Below are 17,436 nucleotides of genomic sequence, written 5' to 3'. Positions count from 1 at the left end.
GGCTGAGCATGGGGTCTCTGGGTCGCTCCACATCACACTCACTGCAGAGCTTAGCCTTTGGGTCTTTAACTGTAACAGGATGTGGAACCCATCCAAGGTTCACAACCACAATTTATGCGACTAACATGAAGAAGTGGCAAAGCTCTACTGTGGACTTTGCCTCTCTGGGTCTTTACCTATCACACTGAAGGCTGAGTATGGGGTCTCTGGGTAGCTCCACATCACACTCACTGCAGAGCTTAGCCTTTGGGTCTTTAACTGTCACAGGAATTGTGGACTTTGCCTCTCTGGGTTTTTACCTATCACACTGAAGGCTGTGCACGTGCTCTTTGGGTCGCTCCACATCACACTAACTGCAGAGCTTAGCCTTTGGGTCTTCACCTATGACACTGAAGGCTGAGCATGGGGTCTCTGGGTCACTCCACATCACACTCACTGCAGAGCTTAGCCTTTGGGTCTTTACCTGTCACAGGAATTGTGGACTTTGCCTCTCTGGGTCTTTACCTATCACACTGAAGGCTGAGCATGGGGTCTCTGGGTCACTCCACATGACACTCACTGCAGAGCTTAGCCTTTGGGTCTCTAACTGTCACAGGAAGTGTGGACTTTACCTCTCTACCTATCACACTGAAGGCTGAGCATGTGCTCTCAGGGTCGCTCCACATCACACTCCCTGCAGAGCGTAGCCTTTGGGTCTTTAATTGTCACAGGAATTGTGGACTTTGCCTCGCTGGGTCTTTACCTATCACACTGAAGGCTGAGCATGTGCTCTCTGGGTCTCTCCACATCACACTCACTGCAGAGCTTAGCCTTTGGGTCTTTAACTGTTACAGGATTTGTGGACTTTGCCTCTCTGGGTCTTTACCTCTCACAGTGAAGGCTGAGCATGGGGTCTCTGGGTCGCTCCACATCACACTCACTGCAGAGCTTAGCCTTTGTGTCTTTAATTGTCACAGGATTTGTGGACTTTGCCTCTCTGGGTCTTTACCTATCACACTGAAGGCTGGGCATGGGGTCTCTGGGTCGCTCCACATCACACTCACTGCAGAGCTTAGCCTTTGGGTCTTTAACTGTCACATGAATTGTGGACTTTGCCTCTCTAGGTCTTTACCTATCACACTGAAGGCTGAGCATGTGCTCTCTGGGTCGCTCCACATCACACTCACTGCAGAGCTTAGCCTTTGTGTCTTAAAACTGTCAGAGGAATTGTGGACTTTGCTTCTCTGGGTCTTTACCTATCACACTGAAGGCTGAGTATGGGGTCTCTGGGTCGCTCCACATCACACTCACTGCAGAGCTTAGCCTTTGGGTCTTTAACTGTCACATGATTTGTGGACTTTGCCTCTCTGGGTCTTTACCTATCACACTGAAGGCTGAGCATGGGGTCTCTGGGTTACTCCACATCACACTCACTGCAGATCTTATCCTTTGGGTCTTTAACTGTCACAGGATTTGTGGACTTTGCCTCTCTGGGTCTTTACCTATCACACTGAAGGCTGAGCATGGGGTCTCTGGGTCGCTCCACATCACACTCACTGCAGAGCTTTGCCTTTGGGTCTTTAACTGTCACAGGAATGGTGGACTTTGCTTCTCTGTGTACCTTTCAAACTTAAGCCTGAGCATGGGGCCTCTGGGTCGCTTCACATCACACTGACTGCAGAGCTTAGCCTTTGGGTCTTTACCTGTTAGAGGATTTGTGGACTTTGCCTCTCCGGGTCTTTACCTATCACACTGAAGGCTGAGCATGGGGTCTCTGGGTAGCTCCACATCACACTCACTGCAGAGCTTAGCCTTTGGGTCTTTAAGTCTCACAGGAATTGTGGCCTTTGCCTCTCTGGGTCTTCACCTATCACACTGAAGGCTGAGCATGGGATCCCTGGGTCACTCCACATCACACTCACTGCAGAGCTTAGCCTTTGTGTCTTAAAACTGTCAGAGGAATTGTGGACTTTGCTTCTCTGGGTCTTTACCTATCACACTGAAGGCTGAGTATGGGGTCTCTGGGTCGCTCCACATCACACTCACTGCAGAGCTTAGCCTTTGGGTCTTTAACTGTCACATGATTTGTGGACTTTGCCTCTCTGGGTCTTTACCTATCACACTGAAGGCTGAGCATGGGGTCTCTGGGTTACTCCACATCACACTCACTGCAGATCTTATCCTTTGGGTCTTTAACTGTCACAGGATTTGTGGACTTTGCCTCTCTGGGTCTTTACCTATCACACTGAAGGCTGAGCATGGGGTCTCTGGGTCGCTCCACATCACACTCACTGCAGAGCTTTGCCTTTGGGTCTTTAACTGTCACAGGAATGGTGGACTTTGCTTCTCTGTGTACCTTTCAAACTTAAGCCTGAGCATGGGGCCTCTGGGTCGCTTCACATCACACTGACTGCAGAGCTTAGCCTTTGGGTCTTTACCTGTTAGAGGATTTGTGGACTTTGCCTCTCCGGGTCTTTACCTATCACACTGAAGGCTGAGCATGGGGTCTCTGGGTAGCTCCACATCACACTCACTGCAGAGCTTAGCCTTTGGGTCTTTAAGTCTCACAGGAATTGTGGCCTTTGCCTCTCTGGGTCTTCACCTATCACACTGAAGGCTGAGCATGGGATCCCTGGGTCACTCCACATCACACTCACTGCAGAGCCTAATTTTCACAGGAATTGTGGACTTTGCCTCTCCGGGTCTTTGCCTATCACACTGAAGGCTGAGCATGTGCTCTCTGGGCCGCTTCACATCACACTCACTGCAGAGCTTATCCTTTTGGTCTTTAACTGTCACAGGAATTGTGGACTTTGCCTCTCTGGGTCTTTACCTACCACACTGAAGGCTGAGCATGGGTTCTCTGGGTCGCTCCACATCACACTCCCTGCGGAGCATGGCCTTTGGGTCTTACCTGTCACAGGAATTGTGGACTTTGCCTTTCTGGGTCTTTACCTATCACACTGAAGGTTGTGCATGGGGTCTCTGGGTCCCTCCACATCACACTCCATGCAGAGCTTAGCCTTTGGGTCTTTAAGTGTCACAGGAATTGTGGACTTTGCCTCTCTGGGTCTTCACCTATCACACTGAAGGCTGAGCATGGGGTCTCTGGGTGGCTCCACATCACACTCACTGCAGAGCTTAGCCTTTGGGTCTTTAAGTCTCACAGGAATTGTGGCCTTTGCCTCTCTGGGTCTTCACCTATCACACTGAAGGCTGAGCATGGGATCCCTGGGTCACTCCACATCACACTCACTGCAGAGCCTAATTTTCACAGGAATTGTGGACTTTGCCTCTCCGGGTCTTTGCCTTTCACACTGAAGGCTGAGCATGTGCTCTCTGGGCCGCTTCACATCACACTCACTGCAGAGCTTATCCTTTTGGTCTTTAACTGTCACAGGAATTGTGGACTTTGCCTCTCTGGGTCTTTACCTATCACACTGAAGGCTGGGCATGGGGTCTCTGGGTCGCTCCACATCACACTCACTGCAGAGCTTAGCCTTTGGGTCTTTAACTGTCACATGAATTGTGGACTTTGCCTCTCTAGGTCTTTACCTATCACACTGAAGGCTGAGCATGTGCTCTCTGGGTCGCTCCACATCACACTCACTGCAGAGCTTAGCCTTTGTGTCTTAAAACTGTCAGAGGAATTGTGGACTTTGCTTCTCTGGGTCTTTACCTATCACACTGAAGGCTGAGTATGGGGTCTCTGGGTCGCTCCACATCACACTCACTGCAGAGCTTAGCCTTTGGGTCTTTAACTGTCACATGATTTGTGGACTTTGCCTCTCTAGGTCTTTACCTATCACACTGAAGGCTGAGCATGGGGTCTCTGGGTTACTCCACATCACACTCACTGCAGATCTTATCCTTTGGGTCTTTAACTGTCACAGGATTTGTGGACTTTGCCTCTCTGGGTCTTTACCTATCACACTGAAGGCTGAGCATGGGGTCTCTGGGTCGCTCCACATCACACTCACTGCAGAGCTTTGCCTTTGGGTCTTTAACTGTCACAGGAATGGTGGACTTTGCTTCTCTGTGTACCTTTCAAACTTAAGGCTGAGCATGGGGCCTCTGGGTCGCTTCACATCACACTGACTGCAGAGCTTAGCCTTTGGGTCTTTACCTGTTAGAGGATTTGTGGACTTTGCCTCTCCGGGTCTTTACCTATCACACTGAAGGCTGAGCATGGGGTCTCTGGGTCGCTCCACATCACATCCACTGCAGAGCTTAGCCTTTGGGTCTTTAAGTCTCACAGGAATTGTGGCCTTTGCCTCTCTGGGTCTTCACCTATCACACTGAAGGCTGAGCATGGGATCCCTGGGTCACTCCACATCACACTCACTGCAGAGCCTAATTTTCACAGGAATTGTGGACTTTGCCTCTCCGGGTCTTTGCCTATCACACTGAAGGCTGAGCATGTGCTCTCTGGGCCGCTTCACATCACACTCACTGCAGAGCTTATCCTTTTGGTCTTTAACTGTCACAGGAATTGTGGACTTTGCCTCTCTGGGTCTTTACCTACCACACTGAAGGCTGAGCATGGGTTCTCTGGGTCGCTCCACATCACACTCCCTGCGGAGCATGGCCTTTGGGTCTTACCTGTCACAGGAATTGTGGACTTTGCCTTTCTGGGTCTTTACCTATCACACTGAAGGTTGTGCATGGGGTCTCTGGGTCCCTCCACATCACACTCCATGCAGAGCTTAGCCTTTGGGTCTTTAAGTGTCACAGGAATTGTGGACTTTGCCTCTCTGGGTCTTCACCTATCACACTGAAGGCTGAGCATGGGGTCTCTGGGTGGCTCCACATCACACTCACTGCAGAGCTTAGCCTTTGGGTCTTTAAGTCTCACAGGAATTGTGGCCTTTGCCTCTCTGGGTCTTCACCTATCACACTGAAGGCTGAGCATGGGATCCCTGGGTCACTCCACATCACACTCACTGCAGAGCCTAATTTTCACAGGAATTGTGGACTTTGCCTCTCCGGGTCTTTGCCTTTCACACTGAAGGCTGAGCATGTGCTCTCTGGGCCGCTTCACATCACACTCACTGCAGAGCTTATCCTTTTGGTCTTTAACTGTCACAGGAATTGTGGACTTTGCCTCTCTGGGTCTTTACCTACCACACTGAAGGCTGAGCATGGGTTCTCTGGGTCGCTCCACATCACACTCCCTGCGGAGCATGGCCTTTGGGTCTTTACCTGTCACAGGAATTGTGGACTTTGCCTTTCTGGGTCTTTACCTATCACACTGAAGGTTGTGCATGGGGTCTCTGGGTCGCTCCACATCACACTCCATGCAGAGCTTAGCCTTTGGGTCTTTAAGTGTCACAGGAATTGTGGACTTTGCCTCCCTGGGTCTTCACCTATCACACTGAAGGCTGAGCATGGGGTCTCTGAGTCTCTACATCACACTTACTGCAGACATAGGCCTTTCTGGGTCATTCCATTGTAACACTGATTGGGGATTTATTGTTAATTAGGGAAAATGAAAGTTCAGAACATTCCAGGTCATATTAATAGGGATCATTATTAACCATCTGGTCATGTTACAATTACACACCAGCACACTTACGAAACCTGGCACGCTACAATATATTTTCATGTACTTCATATGTTTGCGTGTTTACAGTGTCACATAGTGGTCTGAAGTGGGCAAAAGACAGCATGTTGGCGATATACAACATGAAGTTATTATTTAAACAGAGTTGGCCTCTGCTGTTGAAGATTTTTCACATTATTATTTCACATATATGCCAATGTACAGTTAGTTTGTTTCATGTGCTGTGTGCAAATGTCTTGCTGTGCTGACACTAAAAGTACTTTGTGCCATTGGCTGGCAGGCTTTTTTAGAAAGTATTGTATGTTGGGTTGCGGGCCTTATGTTGGCATTACTGTGTGTCTTTGAGATGTTGTGCCTATGTTGAAAGTACTGTGTTCCTTTGTGTTGTTGTTGGGTTATTGACAGTACTGTGACTGTGTGGTTTTGGGTTGTTGTGCCTGTATTGATAGTACTGTGTGCCATTGGGTTGGTGTGCCTATATTGACAGTATTGTGTGCCTTTTGGTTGGTATCTTTACATTGACGTTATTGTGTGCCGTTGTGTTAGTGTGCCTATACTGACAGTGTTGTGTGGCTTTGGGTTGGTGTGACTATTATGGGGTTATTCTCTCTGAATCTCTCTCCATGACAAGCCAAGTTGCGGCTGTGTGTCAAGCAGGCCACTATCAACTTAAGATCTTGAAGAAGGTCCTCCCTATGATACCTGAACCTCTTCGTCCTCCGGTAGTTGCAGCACTGGTTCTATCTCGCCTGGATTATTGTAACTCTCTGTACCTGGCCCAGTCAATCGGCCTGATTCAACGGTTACAATGAATACAGAACCTGGCAGCTAGGCTGGCTACGGGCACCCCATATGGAGCTCATATCTCTCCGGTGCTGCGTTTGCTTCACTGGCTGCCGGTAAATCAGCGTATCCGCTTTAAGGATATGTATATTCACGGCCAAGGGGCTGAGTTTCTGCAGGCTAAATTTCTTTGTTACTACCCTGCACGGGATCTCAGCTCTTCTACCGCCGACCTCTTGGTCGTTCTGAGGTTTCGGCTTACTAGGATAGGTGGTCGGGCCTTTTCCATAGTTTCGTCTAACCTATGGAACGGCCTGCCCTCTGTAATAAGGAACATGTCTAATCATCTAGCTTTTAGAAGAGCTCTGAAAACGACCCTCTTCTAGGCCTTCTTACTGTGGCTCCAACACCGATTGTTCTGAACTCCCACTCTAGCGCCATGATGCCTTCGGGTGGCCGCGCGCTGTATAAATGAATATGACATAACATAGCATAACTATATTTACAGTACTGCATGCCTTTGGGTCGGTCGGCCTATACTGGCCGTATTTTGTGCCTTTATATTAGTGCGCCTTTGCTGGCAGTGCTGCGTGCCTTTGTGTTAGTGTGCCTATTTTGCAGCCAGACTCTTTCAGAGATAAACTCCAACACTTTGTGTTCTTTGAATGCAGGTTGTTCCATTGGCACCACCGAATGTGATTTTTGAGGCAAGAACATCAAATATTCTCTCTCATTCTGGAAGATCTTTGCACATTGAATGAGATCAGAGGAGAGACTCACGACTTGCCAAGGATTTCCTGGTGGCATCAGCTCTTCACATCATCTATTGCCTGTGACTATCCTGCTCGTTGGCGCCCCCTCGAGGATCATTGCTGTGCATGGCGTCCACTGACCCGGTGGAAATGCTTCAGAATGAAGTCATGTGTGCCATCTGCCGGGATTACTTGCATGACCCAGTGACCATCGACTGCGGCCACAACTACTGCCGAACCTGCATCACCCAGAACTGGAAAAATGTGGACAAGATGTTCTCCTGCCCGCAGTGCCGGCAGGTGTTCCACAAAAGAAACTTCATGTCCAACTGGCAACTGGCCAATGTGGTGGAAATAGCCAAGCAGATCACATTCACCCCATCCAAGGTTCACAACCACAATTTATGCGACAAACATGAAGAAGTGGCAAAGCTCTACTGTGAGGTGGATGAGGCGGCCATCTGTCTGGTATGCCGGGAATCCCGGGAGCATAAATCCCACTCCACGGTCCCGCTCGAGGAGGCGGTGCAGGAGTATAAGGTGAGAATGCTATCTTGTGTATTCCTACAGTACTCTGAACATGAAAAGAAACACAGTGTAACCTTCACTGCCATAGAATATTCTGCCTCTCCATAAGCCACCACCCAAATATTTCCTAAAAAGAAAACTAACCAACTAACTCATAAACCATGTAGAGCTACCGTGCACATACATAAGTGGTCACCTTATCCAATGTTTTGAAGGGTAGGTACTCAATGCCATATGCAAGATTGCGCCTGTCCACAGCGTCATACCCTGCTGAGTTATGCATGAGCAAGTATCGTAACGAGCATTGGCAGTGCAGAGGAATGGACAGGGCCTTTGTAGACTAAGGTATCTGTCTTGTGAGAAGGGTTTGAACCACTCACCCAGTGCTCTACATATTGTTTTAATAAAAATTGTTCATGACCTAAAATAACCTACTATAAAAACACACTGTTTGAAATATTTGCTGTTATTTGTAAACCGATTGGCTGAGTACAAAACAACACAAAATGAAACAAAAGGCAGCTCCAATAGGAGCTGGATTTTGAAACTGTCCACCACTAACATTAATTAGTGGGCACCAGGTGTATCGGCTGCTACCCCTGGCAGTCACCTTGCAACCCCTGGCACAGAGACAGTTGCAGATTAAGGCAACTACATGCCACCCAAAAGGAGGGGATTCCAGCCTGCCTTCAAGGTTTGCTTGGGAATTTACCAGGAGCTCTGATTTCGATAAGAAGTTTTATCAATAGATGCATGCGTTGTGAGCTCCGTGGGGTTTAAAGTTCTGCTCAGAGTGGCCTAAAGGTCTTCAGCTCAACTAAACATTGGTCTGGCACTGTAACCACAGGAGGTGAGGTGAGGTTTAGCATCACAAGTAATCAATTGGTGCCAGACTGGCGACTCTGCCTGAAAGGGACTTTTCCTGGATAGGAGGAGGAGGTGCATGTGTGTATGTGTGGGTGCGTGATCACACAGTCATCCTGGCTTGCTGGCTCCCAGCCTTTTCCTGCACACCCAGTCAAACTGCGTACCACAAACTGATTGTTTACAGGGCAATCATGATTTTGCAATCCTGTGGCACTGAACGCAGGGCCTGGACTAATGCATGTTATTACTAGCATGTTTCTCTGTAAAAATTAGCGCAGTATGAAGAAGGTGTAACCTGATAAACTGGAGTTCTAATCAGCAGTGGGGAAGGGATAGATACTGTACAAACCTCGCCAATGTGGCCATCTGGCGTAGTGGCAGAGGTGGGCTAGGGGACCGGTCCTCAGTACATGATTAGTAACACAATGGGAATGCAGATTAACAGTAGGAAAGGAAACACATTCAGAATGCAGCAAGTTAAGGGAGCGTTATCAAATTATTATCACTGTTGTTACTTTCACCAAATATCACACACAATCATCGACTAAGCTCTTCAGATGCAGCTGGAAGTGAAGATTGCAAGTATCACCTTGGAGTCCCTACCACTCCCCACATGGTAATATCAGGGTCGTAGGGACTCGAGGGAAACCCTCTGGGGAAGAAAACCCTGTGATTTGAAGCACCTGATGTAAAAGGATGTTCTGGGCTGATCCTTCTGTGTTTAACAAGAGGATTCTCGGCATCTGTTCAGGGTGGCGGGAAGTGTAAATTGAAGACCAGAGTGCTGCAAAGTCAGATAAATGATACTTGCTAAGCGGGGGATGCTTGGAAAAGCAGCAGGATTCTAAATGACAGAGGAAGAGTTTACCGTGTAGGAGAGACTGCGGGCCTGGAGCACAGGTGCTAGGCGAACATGTCTTGGAAAGGAATTGAAGGGAGGAGCAGAGCGTTCCACATACATGTAGCAATGCGCCAGGGCTCCTGTCTCCAACAAACTTGTAAACTTCCTAGTTCACTGATTGGTTCCGTAGATGCAGCGTTGACTTCAACGCACGCCTAACCAGGAACTGTTAGACAGTTGCATGGCGCTTCAACAGCCATGCTGGAGGAATTGAGATACAATGAATGAATCCTCCTCCACCTGGTGAAAGCGAGATGTGACAGCATACCCGCTCCCAAGATGGGACAAACCCAGTTTTCCCAGATGAAGACAGTGAAAAATCGGACCAGACGTGGGGCATGAACAGCAGATGCATACTCCCACGTACAGTCCACCGGGGAGTACCCTTTCCAATCCACCAAATACTGCAAGCAACCATGATAGTATCTAGAGTCACAAATACTTGATACTTCATATTTCAGACTAGACATCTGTTAGGGAGAATTCTCATCTATGGCTGATTTCCCTCACCTAGTGAGTCCCCCAGCAGCTTTGCTGGACTTCTAGAGTTTATTTTTTTCCACTTGGTAAGAGTGATAGCTTTTTCCCCACTCTTACCTGTGTTTTGCTATGTGTTTCTACCTGTTTTTGTGATTGTGGACTCTGAAGCACACCACTTCAGTAGCCCCCTTCTTTTTGCGTGTCACACAGCACCTTCAGTGCTTTGGCACTGAGTTGTCTTTGAGACTTCCCTCGACTCCATTTCTGAGGCGACTACCGTCCCCCAGAAAAGGGTAAAGTTACCATTAACTTTACTTATTCAATCTACCACAGATCTAGTACACCCCATCTTCCATGGAGTACTGGAAAGGGTTAATTCATATCCCTTTTTATCTGTACCTCCTAGAGTACTGTTTCTCTCTTTTAACATTTAGACTTGGCTGGTGGTATCTACCCTAACTTTTCTACCGTGATTATATTAGATAAACGTGGTACTGTTCTTGGCTATTATATTAGCCTCGAACATAAACCTGTTTGATCAAATCGTCTTTCTTTTGGCTCTGGTTGGGTTTATTCGCCATTTCTTTTTGTTAAAGTCCTTCTTGTGTCTTACTTTGCGCAGCAAACTAGGTTAGCCTTCTTTGTTCACTGTCTTTTGGCGGGCTTTTGCTCAGAAGCCCTCCTCAAGGCGCCTGGGTGTCTAGGTGGCCTGAATGTGAGGGAGGGGTGTAGTCACCCCCTGCACAGGGTATCCTAGTAAACCCAAGTTGCACTTTATCATGATTGGCAAGGGTAGTTGTCCGGGCTGGACAACCCCCCTGCTGGGTGATTGACAGCCAGGCTGTGTGAATGGGGTTTTTTCGCATAAAAGGCAGGTCTCTTGGGCTAGAAGTCAGAGAGTCGTCACTGGAACTACAAGGAACCGAAGAGAAGCGGAGACAACGACGGCTGCTGCAACTACCCCGTCCCGGTGAAGCCCGGCTGCAGTCCTGAGCTATCTTCCCTTCATCGACTCAGAGAAGACCCAGTCCGGAGTCTTCTTCCCTTGAGCTTGGTGGGGATAACCAGCTCATCTTCTACAGCCAGACAATCCTCTTCTGTGGTCGAAATCGCTGCACACTGCTGTAGTGGTCCGGATAGCCACCTGAAGAGCCTCTCCTGTTTTTAAGGAGCGCACCTTTTATTCCTTGTCGCTGCTGCCGGCTTCATCCCTGTGTGGTGCAGACCCCCTTCAGACATCCTCCTTCACAACGAAGCTCCAGGAACCGTGGGTCTGCGGTAAACCAAAAGGAACATCTGCCAGGGCACCAGCTGCACCACTGGAACAAGGTACGGTGTTCTACTGAAGGAAACTGGGTGAAATCCTTTTCTTCATTTCCAAGGCTTGCCCTTGTCTTCCCTCCTTCTTATAACTTTTGCTTCTGAACATTGACAATATCAAAGTACTTTTGGCTACGTTGAATCGTGAACTGTCTGACTGTGTGATCTTCGGCAACAGGCCCCGGTGTCTTTCGACCCTGGCTCCGGCCCTTTGACGTTTGAACTCCTGTCTCTGAGTGTTTTTTTACTCTGCCTGCCTAACCAAAATATTGCCTGTGATTTTTGCCTCCAACTCCCTCTGGGTATCTCAGGTGCTAAGTGTGTTTTTTCCCCGGTAGCATTTCATGTCACGGATACGTGTTTATTTAGTAGACCGAACTGTCAAAAAGTGATCGCAATCGTATTTGCGGAAACGTGTTTTGTTTGTAACACCGGTTCATTCAAACACAGGGTACTTACCTTGAGACTTACTGTACAAAGTGAATTGGTTAGTTGTAGTATATTTAACGTGTGGTTTTTATTTGAGTTTAATAGAAGTGTTGTGTTTATAACAAATGGTTTAACAATAAATGTACTTATATTTTTTACCTGAAACCTTGAGTCAGTGTTTGCTTGAGTCACAGTAATTGTGGTCCCTTTGTGTAATCTCTGCTACTGCTCATATACTCTTGAGATAAGCCTGGCTGCTCTGCCACTGCTACCACTCTGACATAGTAGTACAGGCTTGTTCCAAAGGTAAAACTTGTATTGCCACCTGTAGTCTTAATTGTGTGTAGTGGTCCCTAAGGGCACTGCACGGGATTCTGCCTAACACTGGTGTACAGCGGTGAGGATTTGGAAGTAGAGTGATTACACTTAGAGTGCTGCTATTGCTTGGGTTCAACTAACCACAAGGCTAACACCATTAATTCTATTTAACTAAGAAATCATGTAAAATATGGAAAACTACACTGAAGAGAGTCTTTAACTCTATGCTGCTGAGGTTCAGAGAACCATGTGTAGGGATATGAATATCTCTGGTAAAGGAAAGAAATCTGAACTGATTGCCAAGTTAATGGGAAAAAGTCTGGAGAGTGGGTCAGAAGGACCTACCACTCCAGCAAATGTGGATTTTGATGTTTCTGATTCTGAGAGTGTTATGTGTGAAGAAGTAGATGAGTCCTTACTAGGAAACCCTGCAACTCCCTTGCCTGCTCAGAATGCACAACCTCTGTCCACAGGAACCCCCACAGGTCCTACACTCACTCCTGAGTTTATTGCACTTGAGAAAATGAAACTTGAATTGGAATTGAAACGTATTGATGCACAAACTGCCATGAAGCACCAAGAGTTAAGGCTCAGAGAAATGGAGCTGAACCATGAACTAAAAATGAAGAAACTGTCTCTAGAAAATGCCCTAAGAGACCCTGTATGCCAAAGGAAATGATTGGTATGCATGAGACTAAACTTGGTGTTTTGGATTGGTTAGCAATGTTTGAGTACAATCATGGGATTCAAGGTATCTCATGGAATCAGTTGATTCCCTGGATTTTCTCTAGGCTTCCTCCTGTTGCAAGTGATGCTGTAATGGAGTTGGGGGAGGAGGATAAACAGGATTATGAGTGTGTGAAACTAGCATTAATAGCTAGGTTTGGGAAGACCCCTTCCCAGTATCTTAAGAGGTTTAGAACCCTCAAAAAGCCTGATGGTACCCCTTGGGCTACCTGGGTGTGTGAATGTTTGAAAACTTAGATGGTTGGGTTAAGAGTTACAAAGTGAACACTTATGAATCCTGTAATGTTGGAGTCTATTTTTGATGTCTGCTCTCCTGAGCTTAGACAGCACTTGGCTGATTCAAAGGAGATAGATCCTAAGAAGCTAGCTAAGGCTGCTGACTTGTGGGTTGCCAACAGGGCCACTCACAAGGATTCTGGGGCTACTCAGAAGAAGGATGAGGGGAAGCAGCCAAAGAAAGACAACAAAGAGAATTTCAATAATTCCAATCCAAAAGAGGGCCCCAAACATAACCAGGGCAAGCCACAAGGTAAATCGAATCAGGCTAGTGTACCGCCTGGTATCACACCAGATGGAGACCAGGGCAAACCCCCATTCCAGAGAGCATTTGGAAAATGCTTTGTTTGTGGGTTGCCTGGCCATGTGAAAGGAGATCCCAAGTGTAGGGGTAAACCTTCAAGGATCACCACTGTCTCCTTAGCCTTCTCCCAGGTGAATGAAGTACCTATGACCAGTGGAAACTTTCAGCTACTAGCTGATGAGCCCATGAGAGTCTCCGCTAGTGTTTCTTTAATGTCCTTGGGTCTTTGGGAACAACAGAACTTAGATGTCTATAACTCAATCCCAGATAATACTATAGTATATGATATATATAGTATAGGATATAGAGTGTTCTTATGAACGGTCAGGAGACCCCTGCCATCAGAGACACTGGAGCCACCATAACTGTGGTTGATGAATGTTTTTTTTCAAAGTGGAGGATGTAGCTAAGGCACCCAAACACTTAACCAAGTTAGCTGGAGGCCCTGTGCAAATGGTTTCCCAGTTAACAGCTCTCGTCCAGTGTAATGACATGACTGTCAGAATACCTGTAAGTGTGCAGAATAACATACCTGGGAGGGTCCTGTTGGGTAATGACCTAAAATCTCTTTGAGTTGTGTCCAGCACCCCCAGTCGCCCCAGCAGAAGGAAGAAGGAGCTCACAAGGTCTGCAAGGGAGAGAACCTTAAGAGGCTCTCCTGGGGACATGATAGAGGAAGCTATCACCCCAAGTCCACAGGACTTACTTACTGCCATTGCAGGGCAAGAAAAGACAAAGGGGAAACCTAAGTCTGCCAGCAAGAAAACAGCAAGCACTCCTGTGCCCAGAAGGACATCTCCGAGACTGTCCAATGTCACACCTGTGACTCCCACACCAGCTGAGGCTGAGTGTGAGGTTCAACCCTGTATGGTTAAACTATATACTGAGGAATCAGATCTAGAAGAGGATCTTACCTTGGTAGGAAATCTTGACCCTGTTTACCATCCTGAGCTGCAGTCTTTACTGGCAGAAGTGTGATGCTGGAAATGCATCAGAAGGACAGGGCCTCTGAATCCTTGTCCTTTTCTGCCTTTTATCGTGTGTTCTGTTATGTTTTCTGCCCAGGAGTCCATTTGGGACTCCTGGCAGTGCAGCTCTCTCTTTTGGTTTGGTGAACAGACCCATGGGATACCCTTATGGCACCCCTGGGTAGGGGTACAACCCTGTGCCCCTAGTGTATGTTTTTGGGCACCTGTGGGTGGCCCACAGAGCAGGGTATGGGCTGGTGGCAGCTCCATGCTGAATTGGACAGGTGCTCTGGGTGTCCTCCATTTTGGGATACCCAGGCCCTGCCATTGGGATCAGTTGATTCCTGATAGAAAACAAGATGGCCCCTGTGGCCTCTTGCTTTCTATTGCCTGTTGTCTTGTTTTTCCCAAAGTCCTGGGAAGCCCTGACTCTGTCCCTTCCCCCTGACTGGCTGTTGGGTGGAAGTTCCATATATGGTGTTGTTGTGAAGGCCCAGCTAGACTGACTGGAGCCTTCCCAGTGACTGTATGTTATGGGTACCTCCTGTGGGTGGGACCTGGGTGAATGGAGTGTGTGACCAATATACACTTCTTGTTGTGGTTGTCTGGTTTCTGGCATGTGAGACAAAGACTGAGACAGCCCTGCCCGAAACTGGCCTGAATGCAGTGTGTAGTGTTGAATGGCTGGGTACTTGTCCCAATCCACATTCCTTGTTGTGAGTGTCTGAAAGGGAGGAGTGTGGCCTGAATGCACTGTGTGCCTGATTGGCTGACTGACTGCATGAATGCCCTTCTGTGTGATTGGCTGCTGTGTGTGTGCCAGCAGTGTGGATGAGAGACAGAATAGTATATCTGGGGACCTCTCACCACTGGAAATTGTTCAGAAGCATTCAGAAGCTGAGTCTCCACTCAAGAGTAACTGGATTTGCTGATCCTCGACGTCCAGCTGGAAGAAGAAGACTTGCTGTGGCATTTGCTTCGACAGAAACTGAAGGTTGTCGAAATCGTCGAGGACTGACCCGAGAGAGGACCTGGCTAGGCGCCCTCTTCCCGTGCTCCGAGGGACCATCGAGCACCGCTGAATCTTCGCCGAAGCGCCCTGGAAGTCAGACCCTCGAAAGGCTGCCGACCCGAGACGGGACCGCCGAGGAGATCGAAGTGAAGCACCCGGACATCGACGCTGTCGAAGTCCATTGCCGTCGACCAGGGTTCGCAGGTCTGTGTAACCGCTGGAGGCCCGTCGAAGTTGTGTTGCCCAGCCGTGGGAACCACTTGACGCTGTGCCGCCGACGACCGGAGCCGTCCGCTCCTTGCCTAAGAACATTTGACTCGAAGGACTCCCTCGTCCGCACCGTCGACCGCTTTTGTCCTGCCGGAGAAAGTCGAGGACGACCAACGCGCCGAGGAGAATCCGCCGGTGGGTTTCCCGCCACCTCACGACCCCAAAGACTCGAGCGACTCGACGCCCTTGTTGGGCTACCGTCATTCACAATCTTTGCGGTCCAGAACTAGTGTCGCCGAGGTGCCCCGCACGCCTCTTCCTCGCAGGACGCCGACGTCTCGACGCCGACGAGCACCGCTCGGATCGAAGCCTGCCGCCTCATCGATGCCGTTCTACCTCGTTTGTTGTCGGACGTTCGACGCCCCGTGTCTCCCGCTTGAAAGGGGAGGCATTCAAGAAGGGCCGTCGATTCCCCGACACCGAACACCGAGTTCTTCGACGCTTTTCGACGCCTCTCGACGATCCGTGACTCCTGCTTTAAAGGGGGTCATTCAAGAAGGATCTGTCGACGCCTCTTCGAAGAACTCGACTCCACCAGGTACATTGGGGGGGTAAAAACATTGTAGGAGAGAATAAGACTATTGAACAATATATGGACTGGGCTGGTGTTATATCTCTTTATTTTACAGGTTGCCCAGGTGGGGGGATCTCCACACAGAACTGTGTCCAGTAGCGAGGGCCAGTATTCTGCCTATTGTTTCAACCATCTTTTATCTCTCCTCTCTCTATTGCTGGTTTCCTTCTTATTGATCCGTGTGCCATTTTTACAGTATTGTGAATGCACTTTAATGAGGTCTAATATTAGTGGTACCACTTTAGAATTGTAGATATTTACCGTTATTGATTTTCCTGAGCACAAAGTGCGTTATTGTGATAAGTGTACATAACCTTTGAATATTAATTATATAAAGACTGTGTTTTCAGTAATACAGTGTGTGGACATTCCTTTGTGGGGGCTTTGGGGATACACTGTACTTAAGAACCAGCCTGCATCACCTCCTGAGAAGCTAGGCCTTGATTGCTCGCCCATAGCTACCGTATTAGAGAATCTTGGCTGGGGTCCTCTGTGCCTCTCCTCTACCATATAGAGAGCAGAAGTACAGACCCCCCCACCGGTCTTGACAAGCTGGTGGCAGCGGTGGGATGCTTATGGTTTTAAGACTCAGTGTATAACCGTGCCACTTACAAAATATCCGCACTTTTATTAGATTAAGGTTCGGGTGTGTTCCAAATAACTGCATTACAAGCAATGGAGTCCATTGCAAATGGTAAATTGACTCGGATGAGCTTAGAGGCTCTCCAGAGTGCTTGTGAAGCCAGGGAGTTAGACTTTGTGGATAAGTCTAGGGCTGAGCTGATAGCTGCCCTGGTGGATTACCAGACTGATGGTGAAACTCTTGAGGAAGGGGGGGATGCAACCAGTGAGGACTCTGCCCCTGGGGTTGTCGCTGAATCTGTTTCTGGGAATGCCACCATTCCTGCTGCCTCTGTTCCAAACCCCAGCAATTCCATGGAACTTGAGTTATTAAGGATGAAGTTAGCCTTTGAATATCGCAAGTTGGAAATAGAAGCTGAGCTTAAGAAAGAGGAGCTGGCACAGCAAGTGGAACTCAAGAATAGGGATCTTGCGCTCAAAGAAAAGGACACTGAATGTCAGAGAATCCAGTTAGAGAAAGCTCGAGTGGAGACTTCAGCTAGACCAATTGAGAGTGGCAGGTCCCCAGCCACCAAGTTTATGAAAGATTTGGTTGGTGTGTTTGTGGAGGGTTCAGATATTCTCCAATGGATTGAAGCGTTTGAAATGGCTTGTGCAATTCATGATGTAGATAAAAGAGATTGGGCTAAGTGTTTGTTAAGCAGAGTGCCTCAAACTGGATATGACTGTATTCTGAAGCTGAGTGTGGAAGAAAGGGGTCAGTATGAGTGTATGAAGTCTGCT

The 17,436-nt window shown here is 48.2% G+C and overlaps 1 protein-coding gene across 1 annotated transcript in view; it reads left to right on the top strand.

The window, feature by feature from the left end:
• The window catches only part of LOC138569104 (E3 ubiquitin-protein ligase TRIM39-like), a 433,411-nt gene that overhangs the window by 107,283 nt on the left and 308,692 nt on the right, over positions 1-17,436 (top strand). Inside the window, exon 2 of the mRNA XM_069646769.1 lies at positions 6,997-7,617. Within this exon, the coding sequence (XP_069502870.1) occupies positions 7,204-7,617 (414 nt within the window). The 5' untranslated portion in view covers positions 6,997-7,203. The remainder of the gene's footprint in view (positions 1-6,996; positions 7,618-17,436) is intronic.

Source organism: Ambystoma mexicanum, chromosome 2q (assembly GCF_040938575.1).
Source record: "Ambystoma mexicanum isolate Mex_15411 chromosome 2q, UKY_AmexF1_1, whole genome shotgun sequence".
NCBI classification, from domain to species: domain Eukaryota; kingdom Metazoa; phylum Chordata; class Amphibia; order Caudata; family Ambystomatidae; genus Ambystoma; species Ambystoma mexicanum.
This window is presented reverse-complemented; position numbering and strand designations above follow the sequence as displayed.